Source organism: Sinocyclocheilus anshuiensis, unplaced genomic scaffold, assembly GCF_001515605.1.
Source record: "Sinocyclocheilus anshuiensis isolate Anshui unplaced genomic scaffold, SAMN03320099.WGS_v1.1 scaffold310, whole genome shotgun sequence".
Classification (NCBI taxonomy): Eukaryota; Metazoa; Chordata; class Actinopteri; order Cypriniformes; family Cyprinidae; genus Sinocyclocheilus; species Sinocyclocheilus anshuiensis.
Genome location: NW_015547638.1, coordinates 164,773 through 180,748, shown reverse-complemented (window position 1 = coordinate 180,748; position 15,976 = coordinate 164,773). Strand labels below are relative to the sequence as shown.

Here is a 15,976-nt window from a genome sequence, read left to right as displayed (position 1 = left end):
CATGTATATTTTTTTATCTCTTTTTGCTATAATAAAATCCACCCTGTGTTTTAATTTTACAGGTCTTCCCCATCAAAGTGGACTGGGAGCCCAGCATGAGAATTGTCTTTGGAGCATCCCAGTCAGCAAAAGCAACAGCAGCAACCAGGATAAAGTGATTTTTAACTGTAACGACACCGACACTTGGCCTTCCAATACATACGGCAAGAGCCACAAGACACCAGAATGCACCTTGAACGCTGAACGCACATCAGAGGTCGTCAGCAACAGTAGCAGCACTATTATGGCTACAGGAGCTAGCCAGCAGGGTCATTACCCAATCAGCAAAGCCAGCATTAATCTCTCTTCTAGTATGGTCTCTAGTCAAAGTGGCCCTACCAGGGTCTGGGTCTCGGAGGGAAAGATTGACTTGTCCATGGGCAGTAGAGGGCAGTCCAACTGGGGTGCCTCTAATCTGAACCTAAATCCCAGTGCCAACCCTGCTGCTTGGCCAGCACTTGGACATGAGGGTCCTGGGGTAGGGTCAGGCCCTAGTAGCATGGTTTGCTCAAATCCACTTTCACTCAGTATGTGTGGCCAAGGAGGAGTGGCACCACCTCATGGCACCAATGGAAATGGTAGCATTGGTTGTGTCAATGGAAACCTTGTAGGGGACTGTGCATGGGGCAACCCGGATGTCCCAGAACAGCATCAGTCACCCACAAATGTATCTTTCAACATGAAACCTCCTAACCTTAAAACTGATGGACCAAATAACAGTAAACCAGAGGCAATGAGTCCAGTGAACAGCTGGAGAGGAAACCTCAGTCAGTCACCTACTGAGCCTGTCAGCGAAGATGGAACTGCCTTCTGGGGCAACGGCGATGCCAAAAATGGAGAATCAAAGGACTCGGGCTGGGATTCTGCAGGCGTCTCCTCTTGGGGGCAGGGAAGAGCTAGCAGTGGTGGTGGCTGGGGTGACTGGGGCAAACAACCAAGCACTGAAGGTACAGGATGGGATGTAAATGATGGTCCTTCCCAGGACCATATGAGTTCCTGGGGCCCTGATACTCCAGCAAGTGAGGGCAGCAGGGACAGTAGTGAGGGCCACCCAAGAAGAAGAGAAAGGTCCTCAAGTGATGATTTGGCCCCTTTGCTCCCAAGGCAGGACTTGGACCCACGTGTCCTCTGCAACACAGGCTGGGGACAGACTCCAGTTCGCCAACACACTGTTTGGGAAATGGAAGAAAGTCCAGACAAAAAGAATGGTGCAGGGACTGAGGTCTGGGGGTCTTCCTCCAACACACCTTCAGCTGGACCTGCACCACCTCCTCCTGGATGTGCCAGTCCCAACCTCAGTGTACCTCCTAGAATCGAGACAAGCAAGAGCGAGGGATCTTGCAGGGCCATACCAAATGCAGGCTGGGGAGGATCAGTCTCAGCCTCTTCTCAGCCTAACAGTGGATGGGGGGAACCTCCTGCAAATAAAAAGGTTCCCAATGGATCCCAGTGTGGCTGGGGTGATCCTGTTGCTGAAGGTCCCAATACCAGTGGCTGTAATGGCCAATCCTGGGCTGAGGAAAAGTCCCCTAGCTGGGATGATGGTACTTCTCAGAAGAAAACACAAGGTTGGGGTAATGGAACCAAAACTTCCTCAGGCTGGGGAAGTAGTGGCAGTGGGAATAGTGGAGAGTGGAGTGACCCTTCAGAAATGCGAAAGAATGACTCTGGAAGTTCCTCTTGGGACACTGACAACAGAAACTGGAAAGAAACACAGAGAGGGTGGGGTAAAGCAGCACCAGCACAGGGTGGTAGTTGGGGTGATGCTCAACATTCCAATGGTTCAGCCCAAGGTTGGGGTGGAAAACTTCAGGAATCCACATGTGACAACGGTGGAGCTGGAGGCATAGGATCATGGAGCAGCCCAAATTCTGTGAAACAGAGCAACTCTGGCTGGGCATCAGGAGGGCGACAGGAGCCGGGAGATGAGGCCACAGGCTGGGAAGAACCCTCTCCTTATTCTGTTCGTCGCAAAATGGAAATTGATGATGGGACCTCCACCTGGGGTGACCCCAGTGCTTACAGCAAGAGTGTAAACATGTGGGACAGGAATAACTCCCAAAATCATCCAGGAACCAGCAACAGTGGCAACAGTAATAGCCTCACTGGGCCAAACAACAATAGCAAGCCTCACCAACACCACAGCCAAGGTCCCACTCAGAACCATGTCAGTGGTAGCAACAACAATGGATCACCCAATCAAGGTGAATCTCCTCTCAACAGAATGCCCGTGGTGAACCCAGGTAAGAGAATGCATATATTTTTCTCTGAATTTTAGCTCATTTTATTCCTCTATACATCTAGCAAACATTAGTAAAATATGCTGAGATTGTTGAAGTCAAGGTTAGTGCCATCTCTGTTGTCCATTGTAATAAAAAATTTTTTTAAAAACATCCACTAGTTTAGATGCTTAAGTGTGCGTTCTGCTGCCCCTCCCCTGCCAGCTGGTTCAGGTTTGAGCCAGGAATTAAATGCCTATGACTGCTGCGTTTTAGGCCTAGACGCCCTGTTATCATACTCAGGATTTTTTTGTCCAACTCTGGCAACAATGTGGGATACATTTTTTTAAATATTGAAATTTAAAGTCTGATTTTTCCATATTCCTGAGAGCTTGACCCATAATATCTTTATTTCTGTTACAGTGTATCATTAGTGTCTGTTTGTGCTAAGTTTTCAGTTAGTAATAATTTGATGACTTAATTTGATGCAGTGCTCTGTTAAGCTTCTTTTGTATTATACAAAACAAGTAGGACAATTATTTTGATAACTGATGCTATTTTGATAATTTATTGATTATTTGGACATAAAAACCCCATTTTATTTTCTGTATTTTAATTACCAGGCTGGGGAGAGCTCCCTAATGTACAGCCAAACTCAGAACCCTCTTCATGGGGCGAGCCAGCCAATTCTAACTCTTCAGTGGGCAATGGAACTTCAGCTTGGGGCCAGCCCTCTAGGGGCTGTGGGGGATGGGGTGAAGGTGGCCATGACTCCAGTGGACCTTATGGCAGAGGAAATGCACCTGCTGGATCAAGCTCCTGTCAGGAAGGTAAGTTTGGAAACTAAGACATTGTTGATACTTAAATGTGCTGTATTCAAATATGTAATTTATGTTTCTTTTTGTTGCCATTTGATGATAAAGTTAAACTATACTGTCCTCTGGTGGTTGAATAAATCAAGTACTGATTGCATTACTTCACTGTAAATGTGAAGTTTGTTTTTTTTTCTGCTAAATACTTTATGCTATACCATATTACACGCTGAGACAACTTTGTATTATAAAATATAAATTCTGTGGCTCTCTGGCATTTAAAAAAAATTGCTGTTTGCTTGAACATCTCAACCAGCCTGACAAGCAAACACTGACAGAACCAGTGGTGTGGGTTTGGGCCAGGGCTATCTGTTTTTCCAACCAGTGACAGAACGGGGCAGTATTTGAGAAGCTTGTTTGAAAACTGTCATTATGTTTGCAGATTCGTTTGGTGACCCTGGTGCCACTGAAATTAACTTGTACATGTTGTTTGAACATAAATGTGTGTTGGCAGTGTGTGAACACAACCACCCTAAAATCATAAAAATCCACCCGCTCCTTTTTTTAAATCCCTATAAATCAAAATAAAGGTAACAAAATAAAAAAAATTGCTGATATTTAGGCCAAGGTGGGCGAAGATAAAAATCTTTATTGTCATTATTTTATCTTTGTTAGTAAAAAATAAGAACAAAGATACACATTACAACTACACATAATAAGACAAAAATCTTTGTCATTATTTTATCTCTGTTATTAAACAATAAGAACAAATAAACACATTACAAATACACATAATATACAAATAAAACAAACTGTGTTTTATTTTTAGGTACAATAGGTGTATTTAGCAGGAGCATTCAAGAAATTGAATGAACAAATATAAAAATAAAACACTATATAGACTGATTTCTAAAGCAATTATATTAAAGTTCTTCGGTCAAGAATAGTGAGTGATTTTTCTCTTTGCATTTTGTTGTTTTATTAACGTTAAAGGAATAGTTCACCCAAAAATAAAAATTCTGTCATCTGTCTGTCAATTCTGTCAGTGTTTTATATTTATACCATCATTTACTCAAAAGTTTTTTTTAAACCTGAATGAGTTTCTTTCTTCTGCTGAACATAAATGCTATTTTAAAGAACGTAGAAAACCAAACAGCTGCTGGTCCACAGTGACTTCCGTAGTATTTTTTTTTTCCTACTATCAAATTCAAGGTGGACCAGCAACTGTTTGGTTACCCAGATTCTTCAAAATATCTTCTTTTGTGTTCAGCACATGAAAGAAATTAATGCAGGTTTGGGACAACATGTGAGTAAATAATGACAGAAATTACATTTTAGGGTGAACTATGCCTTTAATTACCGTCGGCTGCATGTTTAATACTGTCCCTTTAAGTCCTGCACATCTAATATACAGGCACGTATCCATTTCTCTCTTAACAGTTTACTTTCATTTTAGACATAACCAACTGAGTCTATATGTAAACCTTGTGTGTTTTGACAGTATTAGCGCAAAAGATAACTTAGTTCAGTGTGTACCAGCAACTGTTTGGTTACCCACATTCTTCAAAATATCTTCTTTTGTGTTCAGCACATGAAAGAAATTAATGCAGGTTTGGGACAACATGTGAGTAAATAATGACAGAAATTACATTTTAGGGTGAACTATGCCTTTAATTACCGTCGGCTGCATGTTTAATACTGTCCCTTTAAGTCCTGCACATCTAATATACAGGCACGTATCCATTTCTCTCTTAACAGTTTACTTTCATTTTAGACATAACCAACTGAGTCTATATGTAAACCTTGTGTGTTTTGACAGTATTAGCGCAAAAGATAACTTAGTTCAGTAATCAGGCACTGTTTGACAGGCTTTTTAGTGTGCGCGCGCTTCGGGTATACATGCTCAGAAAAAACGCACGTCAGACCAGAGTGCGAATGAAACATTTAACCGGCAAGGCTTTAAAGCACATGCAAATAATGTACTTTTGCGATTGCGAGTAAGTGCAGTGTCCTGTGAAATTAACTCTACCGCCGAGTTAACACTGAAGTGAATGTGATGTCGCATTGTACAGTATCTTGAGACGGAGGCACCAGAACTGTAACTGATAGAATGTGCGCTGTAGCACGATACTACGATATTTCTTCAAAAGCAGATCGTGGAGAAATTTTTATCGTCCACGATCAAAAATCATCATATCGCACACCCCTAATAAATAGGCATTTTCAAAATTATATAATAAATGATCTGTGGGGTATTTTGAGCTGAAACTTCACAGACACATTCTAGGGACACCTGAGACTTATATTACATCTTGAAAAAAGGGACATAATAGGTACCCTTTAAAGGGATAGTTCACCCAAAAATTAAAATTCTGTCAATAATTACTCACCCTCATGTCGATCCAAACATCTTCAGAACATAAATTAAGATATTTTTGATGAAATCCAAGAGCTCTCTGACCCTCCCATAGACAGCAAGGGTCCTACCACGATCAAGGCACAGAAATGTAGTAAGGATGTGTTAAAATGGTCCATGTGACATCAGTGATTCAACCGTAATTTTAAAAAAGCTACGAGAATACTTTTTGTGTGCAAAGAAAAAAAAAAGACTTTATTCGGTTTCTTCTCTTTTGGGGACAGTCCTCCCATGCAATTATCGACGCATACGCATTGCTTTCCTCTGCTTGTGAACAAGGTGAAGTGCATGCATGTTCTACGTCAGCAGCACCACACGCATACGTCGATAACGGCGGAGGACTGTCCAGGAAGAGAAGAAATCGTTGAATATAGTCGTTTTTTTCTTTGCACACAAAAATTTTTCTCGTATTTTTGTAAAATTACGGTTTAAACGGTTGACTGGTGTCACTACAGTGACCTGGGTCGCCAGTAGCAAACAATGGAGTGCTCTCTGCTGGACAAACTAAGTAATTACACCATTTACAAGCATTTTATCTGCGTTATATGTTATGTAAAAAATGTTCATATCGGTGGCATATCTGTGGGATATATACTCCAATGCAGATATATCTGCGACAGGCTCATATCGGCCGATAAAATCGGCAAAACAATAAATCGGTCAGGCTCTAATAAAATGTATATGCTGGTTACAGCCTTGATTATGAGCAGTCTTGTCCATTGGTGTTTTGCCAGGTCCCAAATCTATGCAAGATGGCTGGGGATCAGGAGGGGAAGAGATTGGCATGAACACTGGCCAATGGGATGCTGATGATGGTGACATGTGGAACAGTCCTACATCCCAAGATTCCTCTTGTAACTCCTGGGGTCAATCCAAGAAGGACCCACAAAGGGTAAGCCATTTAAAGGGGTCATATGATGCGATTTCAAGTTTTCCTTTCTCTTTGGAGTGTTACAAGCTGATTGTGCATAGATAAGATCCCTGAAGTTGCAAAGACTAAAGTCTCAAAACCAAAGAGATATTCTTTATCAAAGTTAAGACTCTGCCACGCCCCCCTAAAACGGCTCGTTCTAACACGCCCCCACATATCTACCTCACTATGTGGAAATATTTGCATAATGCCGCCCAAATGTGCACGCAAAGAAAGAAGGCGTGGTTTCAGTAACCGCAGTTAGTGTTGATGCAGCCATGTCAGGGAGACGCTGTGTGTTTCTAGGCGAAAGCAAAATCAGCTACTGTTTTGTTATTAGTTTAAGTATTTGCTATTGACTGTTCAAATGCGGAGTTTTGTGCATCGTGTGTGTGTGTGCGAGAGAGAGAGAGAGAGAGAGAGCGGGGGAGAGAGGGAGGGAGGGAGAGAGAGGGTCACATCACAAACACATACCAGCTTCATCACTGTGTCTGTCACGCGACTCTGTTCCCCTTTCGGGCTCTGTCTTTACATTTATTTGAAAGATGAAGCTCGCGATTATGGTAAGGGGCGTTACGTTTCCGACGAGTGCTTGCGGTGTTCGGCCAATCACAATGCACTGGGTCAGCTGGCCAATCAGAGCAGACTGCGCTTGTCGGAAGGACGGACTTTGTAGAAAACGAAGCGTTTGAGAGAGGTGGGGCATAGAGGACCTACAATAATGTACAGTATTTGAAAAATAATGTGTTTTTTGAACATTAAAGCATGTCAACATATTCTGTTACACCAAATACACAAAATAATGATCTTTAGAAAAGCATCATATGACCCCTTTAAAGCCATGAGTGCTCTGTTGTGTAATGTCATGTCCCATGCTTACTGTGTGGTTAAGAAACTGTTTATGTAAACTATTTATATATATATCATATGTAATATTGCTATTGTTTGTTCTTTACAGGGCAAGGTCTCCAACAAGCAGGATGATGTTTGGATTATGACCAGACTTATCAAGCAGCTTACAGATATGGGTTTTCCAGTATGTTGAAGCCATAAACATTTACTCTGAAAAGACTTGTTCCTTAAGTCATTAACAAGATATGTAAAATAAATATTTTTTTAGCATAACAATTATTTTTCTTTTACCTGATACAGAAGGATCCTGCAGAAGAAGCCCTAAAGAGCAACAATATGAATCTGGATCAGGCCATGAGTACGTAGTAAACTTTGAAGTTAACCCATAACAGCAGACAGACATGCCGTGAGTCATATGGTCTTGGTCTAGAACACTGATTATGTACTTGCCTTTTCCTCAGGCGCTTTGTTGGAGAAGAAAACTGAACTGGACAAACGGGGGATGGGCATGTCAGACTACAGTAATGGGATGAATAAGCCCATAGTGTGCCGACCCACAAACCTCTCCAAAGACCCCTCACTGGATCGTGCCCCCTTCCTAGACAAGGTATAGTTTTTTGTTTGTTTTGCTGTTGTTGTTTTTTGTTTTTTTAAGTCCCAGGAAATTTTCTGGACTGGAGTAGAGAGATCTAGGTAAATTTTACGACTAGTTTTTGCAACATATTTTCTGGTCTCTCAGGACGGTAGGCTGTCAGATGATGCTTCAACCTCACCGTTTATGCCTTCTCCTGGCCTCAAGCTCCCACTGGCCAATAGCAGCCTCCCTAGCCACGGATTGAGTGGGGTCTCCTCTGGCCTGTCCATGCAAAACTTGAACAACAGACAGGTGAGTGTTGTGAAATCTGTGCAAAGGACATAGGCATAGCAGACAAGAGTTATAAATTTAGATGCAGCTATGAAGCTGCATTGTCTGGTATAATGCCTTACTCCTTATTTTGTATTTTATTTTTGTTTTTTAAGTGTTGCAGGGCGCCAGACAAAAAAATCGAGTAAAAAAACTTAGGCGCCAAATTATTTTTTTAGGTGCCACAGAATAAATGTGTTTTATTATTTTTTTTATTTTTTTTATTTTTATTTTTACATTTTAACATTTCAATCATACTGTCATGTGTTTAAATTGACCAAAAATGACAGAAAAGACATACAAAAAGTTACTTTCAGTACATACAAATAATAAACAGCACAACTGCTTGCAACATTGATAACAATAAACATGTTTTTTTTTTTTTTTTTTTAAAACTAACATTTCAGTCATACTGTCATGTATTTATGTCTCATCTTTTCTTGACTTTATCATCATTTTAATCCATCTTGTAGATGACCTGGGAACTAAGGTTCACTTAAAGTGGGAGCTAAATGTCTTTTCCAACTTGAAATATACAGTCACAAAGAATTGTTCATTATACAGAATCTGTACCAATATCATGGACCATAAGCATCACTTGAAGTGAAGTGAAAGTGACGTGAGGCCAAGTATGGTTACCCATACTAGGAATTAAAGGTGGAAGAGAGTGCTGTACATTCCCTCCCCCCACCTACAATCCCTGCCGGTACGAGACTCGAACCCACAACATTTGGGTTACGAGACCAACTCTCTAACCATTAGGCCACGACTTGGCCACTGAGTGTAGTTTGGGCTCCTCCTCAATGCATCCTGTAAATGTTGTCATACTTAAAATGAAATACTTGAATTGAAATTCAAAATTGAGTTGAAATACTTTATTTCTTCAGATTATAAAAAGTTGAGAAAGAGATGGTTCTTTAAAGAACCTTTGACTGAATAATTCTTTGTGGAAGCAAAAATGGTTCTGTGAAGAACCATTTAAGAACTTTTATTTTTAAGAGTGTATGTCTTTCACACTTTCAGTCTGTATTCAGAGGTAAATGTATATTACGTTGCAATGTTTACAAGCTTTACACATTTTCCACAGTTTGAAACACTGAATGAGCTTTTACATGAGACATTTCAGTAAATTGTACTGTAGGCTCTCTTATAAAATAGCCTACCTTTTTGTTAATTCATGTTCATATTATTTGCTATAGTAGTAAAGAGAAAGATTAAATGGGTTCACTTGCCGCTTGAACTGAGGCGCTAAAGCGATCTCGTCTGCCGCATTAAAGGGATAGTTCACCCAAAAATGAAAATTTGATGTCCATGCATTATAAGACTGATAGACTGCAACGGTTGGACTTAAAAATCATCAGATGTGTTCTACTGAAGAAACAAAGTCACCTACATCTTGGATGCCCTGGGGGTAAGCAGATAAACATCAAATTTTCATTTTTGGGTGAACTATCCCTTTAAAGAGCGTCAAAACTGCATTTATTGTTTGAATTTCATTATGAATTTGGAAATATTTTAAAGCTGGTACTTTGTTTATTAAAAAGTATCGAAACAGAATTAACATTAACATCGCATTAACAGAACACAGCATAGACTAAGATCTTGATAAGAAGAAGCCATATTATTAATGATTATAAACGAGAATTGTTAACGATATTGCCAATATCCACACAGCTGACAGCTTTACCTGTTGTAGTTTGTTCAAGTTGTGCACGAAATAGACGCTGCTTTTCTGCACTTTCACTTCGCACGTCTCCATCATTACGATCTCTCTCGCGCTGTTCAACTGAGCTGCGTTTAGCAGGTGTGTGACAATGCTGCTGTGTGGCAGAGATGAGGACTGTTTGGAACTCTTTTTTCCACTAAAACTTTGATGCGCATCGTTTCAATTTTAATACGTGAACATAACAAAAGATGTGATCGCAAAACAATCAGGAAAAAAGGCATTACATGCCAATTTTTAAGTTATAACATGTAAATATATATGGGCCTAGTCGGCAGTGGCGACCTCAGCAAAAACTTCACTCGCAAATTAATATTTTTGGTCACAAATGCGACCGTTTTAGTCGCAGTCTGGAGCCCTGTGTTGTTAAAAAGCCACGATAAGGCTGGAGTGGTGAAATTAAGTTATTTGAAATTTATAATAAAATATATATAAACACTGAAACATTACTGATTCTTCCATTTATGTTTTATTTATATGAAATGAATATTTATTTATTTTAGTTGTTTATTTTAATCTGAAAGTGGCAGAAGAATTTGACGTTGTGTTCAGGTCAATGTTAAAAGCACATTAATTTTTTTAAGAGGCTGCATTGCAAGATAGATTTAAATTTGTGCTGAAATTTATCTGATTTTTTTCGTTAAGTGCATCCAGCCATATAAAAGCATTTCATTTGTATTGATCCCCACCCCCACTCTTTTGTTTTATAGATGCAGAATGGAATGTTCGGCACTAACGGAGCAGCACAAACTCGGGTCATGCAGCAGCAGGCCCCGCCCCCTCAGCCACCAGTGCCACCTCTTAGCTCCGCCCAGCCTACTCTACGTGCTCAAGTGCCTCAGCTTCTCACCCCTCAGGTACAAATTGCATCTATTATTTCAAATTCCATAGTGCCTGCATCTGTGACAAAATCCAAGGGCATTTTTTACATTTCTAAGGGCACATTTTTCTAACCTAATTAAATGTTTGTAGCTTCTCAAATTCTTAAATTCAATCAATCATCTAGTCAGAATAGTCAAGTCAAGTCACCTTTATTTCCATAGTGCTTTATACTGTACCGTTTGTGTCAAAGCAGCTTCACAGAGATAAACAAGGAAACAGCAGAATTAATTATGGAAGCTCAGCTATGGAGACAGTTCAGATTTAAAGCAGCTCTAAAAGACAACACACAACAGTGTCATTATTTAGCTAAAGTCAGTTCAGATAACATAACAGTGTGAATTTAATCAGCTATAAGCAATGTTGTTATTCAACTCAAGTCAGTTCAGGGCTGATTCAGTTCAGTTCAACAACAGTGTTGATGTAAAGCAGCTCCACAGAAAACAATAGTCCCATCATCCAGCTTAATTCAGTTCAAGTATTGTTTTCATCTGATTGTGTCAGTCAGTGCGGTCATATTGATAAATTACTGAAAGTTAAGTGTCTTTCAGACCCCAATAAAGCAAGCCAGAAGGCAACAGTGGCAAAGAACCCAAACTCAATCACCAGAAGAATAATAAGACACTACAGGGCTGTTACTTAAAGAGATATTTCACCCAAAAATGAAAATTCTGTCATTATTTACTCACCCTCAACTTGTCAATAAAAGAAAATATTTCGAAGCATATGGGTAACCAAACAGTTAATGGTCCCCATCAACTTCAATGTTATGGAAAAAATACTTCAACCGTTCTTCTGTGGCATAGTTTGCGATTATTGGTCACACTTTATTTTAAGGTCCAATTCTTGCTATTAACAAACCATTAACTACGACTTTTGCCTCAATAAACTACTAATTTGCTGCTTATTAATAGTGTAAGAAAAATGATGAGGACGATGAAGATCTCGATGAAGATGTTTATTGCAGCATAGCAGTGACAAAGTACAGGCAGCACTTTGGGTTCAACAGAGTCAGAATGAACCACGAACATCCTACGCTCAAACATTTTATCCTCTATTACGTTCATCTTCCCGCTTCATCTTCCCGCATGTAAATGAAGTTTCGTCTTAAATGTAAATTGCGGATAACAATGAAAGTGATAGCCTTCTGTTCCCACATCTTTGGTAGTCTTTCAGGTGGAAACAACCAAATGTTAAGGTGATAGGATTATCTAGAATCCCTAGCAATTATATTCAAGTACCCTTTTGGTCAGCAGATGGTTCTTGATGGCCTACTGCCGCTCCCACGCTATAGGTGACGATTGACGAAGTAACGTTCAGGAGATACTATTTACATATTATTGAAAGAATTATCTCTTTGATAATTAAGCTCTTTGTAGAGAAATGATAATAGTTTAATTGGAGTGGAAGTTTGGTCGAGGCAGACTATAATTTCTTACAATAGTTAGTAGGGTAGTTGTTAAGTTTAGGTATTGGGTAGGATTAGGGATATAGAATATAGTCATGCACAATATGTACTTTTTAAGTTCTAATAAACAGCCAATATTTTATTAATAGGCATGCTAATAAGCAACTAGTTAATAGTGAGAGTTGGTCCCTATACTAAAGTGTTACTGAATTATTTTCATTGTACAATATATATGGTACTGAATCTAAATGTCACTTAAAAGGGGTAGTTTGCTCAAAAATGAAAATCTGTTCATTTTCATCAGGAAGTAATTTCTTGCTTCCACTAGAACACACAAGATTCTCTTTGGAACATTTTCAAATCATGGTGGATAACATGGATCATCAGGCTTTGCACACACCGGTTGGTTTTTGTTTTTGTTTTTTTTCTGTAGGTTCAAGCACAGCTCTTACAGTTTGCGGCAAAAAACATTGGTCTGAATCCTGCACTTTTAACCTCACCAATAAATCCTCAACAAATGACCCTGCTGTACCAACTACAACAACTGCAGGCGGTGAGTCACACAGTTCACTCTCCTGCTCTCCTTTTTCCACATGAATACCAATGATTGTCGTCTACCCACTGGCCTGTCTGCAGGGAGTGAGATGCTAGCGCTTTCTGTCTTGATAATAACCCCATCACCTTCATATCTCTATTTCTACTTCTTTCCATTTCTCTGTAATTTCCTCTCTTTCTCAAATTGTGTCTTTTTCTTTTTTTGTCAGGCGTATCAGCGTTTGCAGATTCAGCAGCAAATGATGCAGGCTCAGCGTAACGTCTCTGGTCCCATCAAACAACAAGAGCAGCAAGTATGACAGACTAATTTTACTGGCCCTGATATTTATACACAGAGTAATTCTAGTCCTAAAATATTAGCTTGTAGTTATCTTTTGATGACTATGACAAATAATGTTCCATATACAATGAAAATGATGATCACTGTCGTCCTCTCACACAGGTTGCACGTACAATCACAAACATGCAGCAGCAGATCCAGCAGCACCAGCGTCAGCTGGCCCAGGCCCTGCTTATGAAACAGCAGCAGCCTCCACCTTCCTCTCACACTGGCCTGCACCCAAATCTTGGCAAGGCAAGCCTGGATACTTTCACGGGTCATCCTCAGACTTCAGGCCTCTCCATTTCAGACCTGCAGACCAAAGAGCAGCAGTCTTCTCCAAACTCCTTCAGCCCTTATACACTCTGTAAGAGAACAAGCCTCATGTGGACACACTCCTGCATGCGTATGCTTACTGTGTGTGTGTGTGTGTGTGTGCGCACTTGTGACTTTATATTACAATGTCCGTGTTATGCATGTTCCATGTACTTACTGTAGTAATACCAGTAAATTATGCAGAATTACAAACAACTAATACAAATCCTAACCTTATAGTAAGTCCATGTTTTTAATTGATATTACTCCGTAATTGTTTGTATAATTACACAGTGTCAAGCAAATCTTAAAACAAAGTGTAAATTTTATATAGTAGCTGATAGTTGCACTGAGTTCTGTATCGTTTGTAATAATAGTAGGACTGTCATTTTAAAACATTGCTTTAGTTTGATTAAAAAAACATAAAAACTATGCAATAAAAAGTTTAATGAAATTTATTTTGTCACCATTCCTGTACTTAAATTCTTCTTTTTGTTTGCCATAACAATGTAATGCCTTTCAATTATCTTCATTTGGGGCTTCATTGGGGGTTTTCGCCGCAAATATTGTTATAAGTGAATAATGTATTAGAATATTGTGTAGTAAATTTGATTATTTTTTTATTCATTGATTGCCAAGCTATAGTTTTTTAGTTATTTTGATCTTGACATTTTTTCCCCTTGTGTTTGTGTGTGAATGTGCATTAATCTCCTTGTCTCTTTGTCTCCCCCCTGTAGCTGGTTTGAACCCGAACATGAATGTAAACTGTATGGAGGTGGGAAGTCTATCTCTCAAAGACCCCACTCAGCCTCAATCCCGGCTCTCGCAGTGGACTCATTCAAACTCCATAGATTCCCTGTCAGCTAGAGCTCAGCACATGGAGGCAAACCTCAATAAGCACGGTATTAATTTATTCATTGCTCCAGACATATTATGGGCTTGATTTTGCGCTGACATACATAAGTTTATCTAATCGAATCTATAATGTCAAGACAATCATATGATAGATTCTAGGTCTAACATCCTTTAAAAGACTTCTGCTTCCACAAACAACATTCCACTCATTGAAAACACAGCAATATCTTTAATCAAACATCAAACTCCAGACACTGAGTCACAAATTCTGTCCCTGAGATTTGTGTATTTCAAAAGGACAGACAAAACTCCCTTTCAAGTTAAGTGCTTGCTGACATTCCAGAGTTATTTTTGCTCTGAGTCAGCAGGGCCTTTTAAAATATTATCTTTCCTTGACATTTGTTCTGAGTAAACCTTGCCTGAACAGTACATCCAGCCAAGCCGCTGCAGTTTACTGGAGTGAGTTCAGCTGAGGACAAAAGCTCAAGCCTGTAATCTTGAATTTTATTATTCAGATTGTGGGTTGCTTAGTCTCTAAATATTTTATTATATGATGTTTTGAGTAAAACCTACTGTGAATAGACCGATTAAAGAGACTGTTCTTTTGTTTCAGGTTCAATTTCTTCTGCTCAGTCCCATGTTCCTGTCGAAAAGAGCACCATGGAAGATTCCTTCGGCCCATACAATCTGATGTCAAGCTCTGAATCCCCCACCAGCACCATGGTGTCACCAGAGAGCTGGACACAAGGCAAAAGTCCCAATGAGAAAATGTCTAGTAACTCCAATATCAACTGGCCTCCTGGTAAGCTTCAGTGGCATATTATCCACACTGATCACAGTAAAATATATATATATATATTTTATTATGTGTATGAGATGGCACAGTAATTAACCAGAAAAAATTAAAGATGGAACTTCATGACCAAAAGGTTGCCGACCCCTGTTACATACTTTGAGTCTTGATGCTGGACAACCAATTATGCTTATGCTTTATCTCAGAATTCTGCCCTGGGGTGCCATGGAAAGGTCTGCAGAACATTGACCCTGAGAATGACCCCAACATGACCCCAGGAAGTGTTCCAAGTGGCCCCACCATTAACACTAACATACAGGATGTGAATCGCTACCTGTTACGTGACAGGACTGGAGGTATGGATGATTGATGGCATATGAAATAAGTTTTAACAGACCAACAGAGCTTGTTACTTAAAATTTCTGAAATATTTACTGCTAAATGAACATTGACTGTCAACTTTAAAGCTATAACAAATCACTATTTTAAGGATCATTACACAATAAATGTATTTCACTGTTTCATCATGCCCCTTTTGCTATCCACTTGGGACAAATGGCCACAATAGCCTCGTCCCCATCTCAGAATGGGACTATGTCTTCCTCGAGTGAGTGGTCAGTCAGTGCCTGTAACTCGTTCGGTCTGTCCTCTCAGAACGAGAGGGACGCTAACAGTCCAGGTAGAGTCCTAAATCCTAAACAGCCCTGCCCCACACTAGACCTAATCACCCTTATTTATCCTTACACCTGGACAGGCCCTCACCAAGTCTGTGTTCTCCTAAAACCCACATTCGCCCTTGTTCTGTTATACTTTTTGCTGTTTTAAATGTTGATCCTTGTCAGAATCAATAAACTAATTTTAAGTCTATGTATGTATGTATCTATGTATGTATGTATATGAATATATATATATATATATGTGTGTATATATATACATATATATATATATATATATATTCATATACATACATACATAGA

General features: G+C 39.6%; 1 protein-coding gene across 1 annotated transcript in view; it reads left to right on the top strand.

Moving 5' to 3' along the window:
* LOC107701838 (trinucleotide repeat-containing gene 6C protein-like) overlaps positions 1-15,976 on the top strand; it is a 72,607-nt gene that overhangs the window by 51,707 nt on the left and 4,924 nt on the right. The window contains exons 5-18 of the mRNA XM_016503970.1: positions 63-2,282; positions 2,882-3,088; positions 6,221-6,378; positions 7,355-7,432; positions 7,549-7,606; positions 7,710-7,855; positions 7,988-8,134; positions 10,586-10,732; positions 12,596-12,715; positions 12,927-13,010; positions 13,160-13,403; positions 14,089-14,253; positions 14,820-15,008; positions 15,206-15,355. Of these exons, the coding sequence (XP_016359456.1) occupies positions 63-2,282; positions 2,882-3,088; positions 6,221-6,378; positions 7,355-7,432; positions 7,549-7,606; positions 7,710-7,855; positions 7,988-8,134; positions 10,586-10,732; positions 12,596-12,715; positions 12,927-13,010; positions 13,160-13,403; positions 14,089-14,253; positions 14,820-15,008; positions 15,206-15,355 (4,113 nt within the window). The remainder of the gene's footprint in view (positions 1-62; positions 2,283-2,881; positions 3,089-6,220; positions 6,379-7,354; positions 7,433-7,548; positions 7,607-7,709; positions 7,856-7,987; positions 8,135-10,585; positions 10,733-12,595; positions 12,716-12,926; positions 13,011-13,159; positions 13,404-14,088; positions 14,254-14,819; positions 15,009-15,205; positions 15,356-15,976) is intronic.